At 38.1% G+C, this 1,819-nt stretch overlaps 1 protein-coding gene across 1 annotated transcript; it reads right to left on the reverse strand.

The window, feature by feature from the left end:
* Positions 1-15: 15 nt before the first annotated feature.
* LOC116547491 (zinc finger protein 679-like) lies at positions 16-1,371 on the reverse strand (the record flags this gene model as incomplete). Its single annotated transcript, XM_032273438.1, has 2 exons — positions 16-539; positions 1,212-1,371. Coding segments are annotated over 2 exons (264 nt in total), but the record flags the coding sequence as incomplete, so codon positions are not given.
* Between the last annotated feature and the right edge of the window lie 448 nt (positions 1,372-1,819).

Genomic DNA, 1,819 nt, shown 5'->3' on the forward strand with positions numbered 1-1,819 from the left:
AAGGAATATGCAGAAAAATTAACAAAAAAATTCAATGGAACAGGAACCACTACTCCATTCATTTCAGGCATGATGCAAAAAGAGAACATAAAAAATTGTTTAACATAAAGTTTTGAAAAATTATACAGACATTTGTGTGTCCCTAAAAACAATGAAAAAGCAGTCAGATTGTGCAGTCTCTTCTATGCCATGAAGACGACTCTGGCTCTCACTATAAACTTTAAAGAAAATGACTGAAAGGAAAATAGAATCTTTCGATAATTTAAAAGCATAAGACAGAAAATGTCCCTATGTGAAAGCAAAGAAAATAACAACAACAACAACTCAGGCTTCCAGAAGCTGTATCCTTTGGAACAAAGCTTCCCAAATGACATTTTAAGGATTTGCTTTCTCCTTGACCTTTGGATCTCTCATCTGTTTTATTCGGTTTCACTCTCACCTACCTGGGGATTTGGCCACCATCTCATATCTCTTCATATTCCAGGGCTCTTTTCCTTGCTCCAGACAGGTGATCATGTCTGGCTTAGAGACAGCAATACCTGTTTTATTGAAAATAAGTAACATGCATCTTGCTCATATTCTCCAATTACCAACTTAGTAATGTGCTCAGTAAAAAGGATGTAATATTCTAATACATTTACCCCAAATACTAATTTTTAACAGAAATTTCTAAATATTTAGAAAACCCTGTATATTTGTAGGTTCTTAATTTCACTACCCAGTACTACTGAATAAAAGAATTGGTGGTAGCAATTAGTTTTTACAGTGTGGGCAACCATATTTTACGCCACTAAATTTTTGGAATTACAACTAATCTAGAGTGAGGGATACAGCTCAGTTCAAGATGAAATATCTTGAGGAAAGTTTTTTTCCTACACTGACAAATCCTTATGATTTTCTTGAAAAAGGAATTTGAAACTCATTTATGCAAAGCATAATTATCAAAATTACCAAATTACCAGAAAACACTGTACAAACAAACAAAACCAGAAATAAAGCCTTTAGGGTATATTAGGAATTGAGTATTAAAGTTATCCTTGGCTGGGCGTGGTGGCTCACACCTGTAATCCAAGCACTTCGGTGGCCAAGGCGGGCGGACCACCTGAGGTCGGGAGTTCAGGAGTTCAAGACCAGCCTGACCAATACAGTGAAACCCCGTCTTTAAAAAAAATAAAAAATAAAAAAATAAAATAAAATAAAGTTATCCTCACCCAGGAAGGCCAGGTTTCTGTAGTTCTCTAACATCACATCCCTATATAAATTCCGCTGAACAGTGTCCAGGCATTGCCACTCCTCCAGAGAGAATTCTACAGTCACATCCCTAAATGTCAATGGTGCCTGAAAAACACACAAACACAGACATGCATATATTTACCAAGTGGTCATAGACAGAATTTTTTTTTTTTTTTTTTTTTTTGTGACGGGGTTTCGCTCTTGTTACCCAGGCTGGAGTGCAATGGCGCGATCTCGGCTCACCGCAACCTCCGCCTCCAGGGTTCAGGCAATTCTCCTGCCTCAGCCTCCTGAGTAGCTGGGATTACAGGCACGTGCCACCATGCCCAGCTAATTTTTTTTTGTATTTTTAGTAGAGACGGGGTTTCACCATGTTGACCAGGATGGTCTCGATCTCTTGACCTCGTGATCCACCCGCCTTGGCCTCCCAAAGTGCTGGGATTACAGGCTTGAGCCACTGCGCCCGGCCATAGACAGAATTTTTAATCTGACTCAAGGTGTAGTTAGAGAATAGAGAAAACAGGTTCTGACTTATAAAAGTGACTGAAATTATCCAATAAAATAGCTTTTATTTTATTTTTTAAAA

Source organism: Sapajus apella, unplaced genomic scaffold (assembly GCF_009761245.1).
Source record: "Sapajus apella isolate SASKATOON/1434 unplaced genomic scaffold, GSC_monkey_1.0 scaffold3337, whole genome shotgun sequence".
NCBI lineage: Eukaryota > Metazoa > Chordata > Mammalia > Primates > Cebidae > Sapajus > Sapajus apella.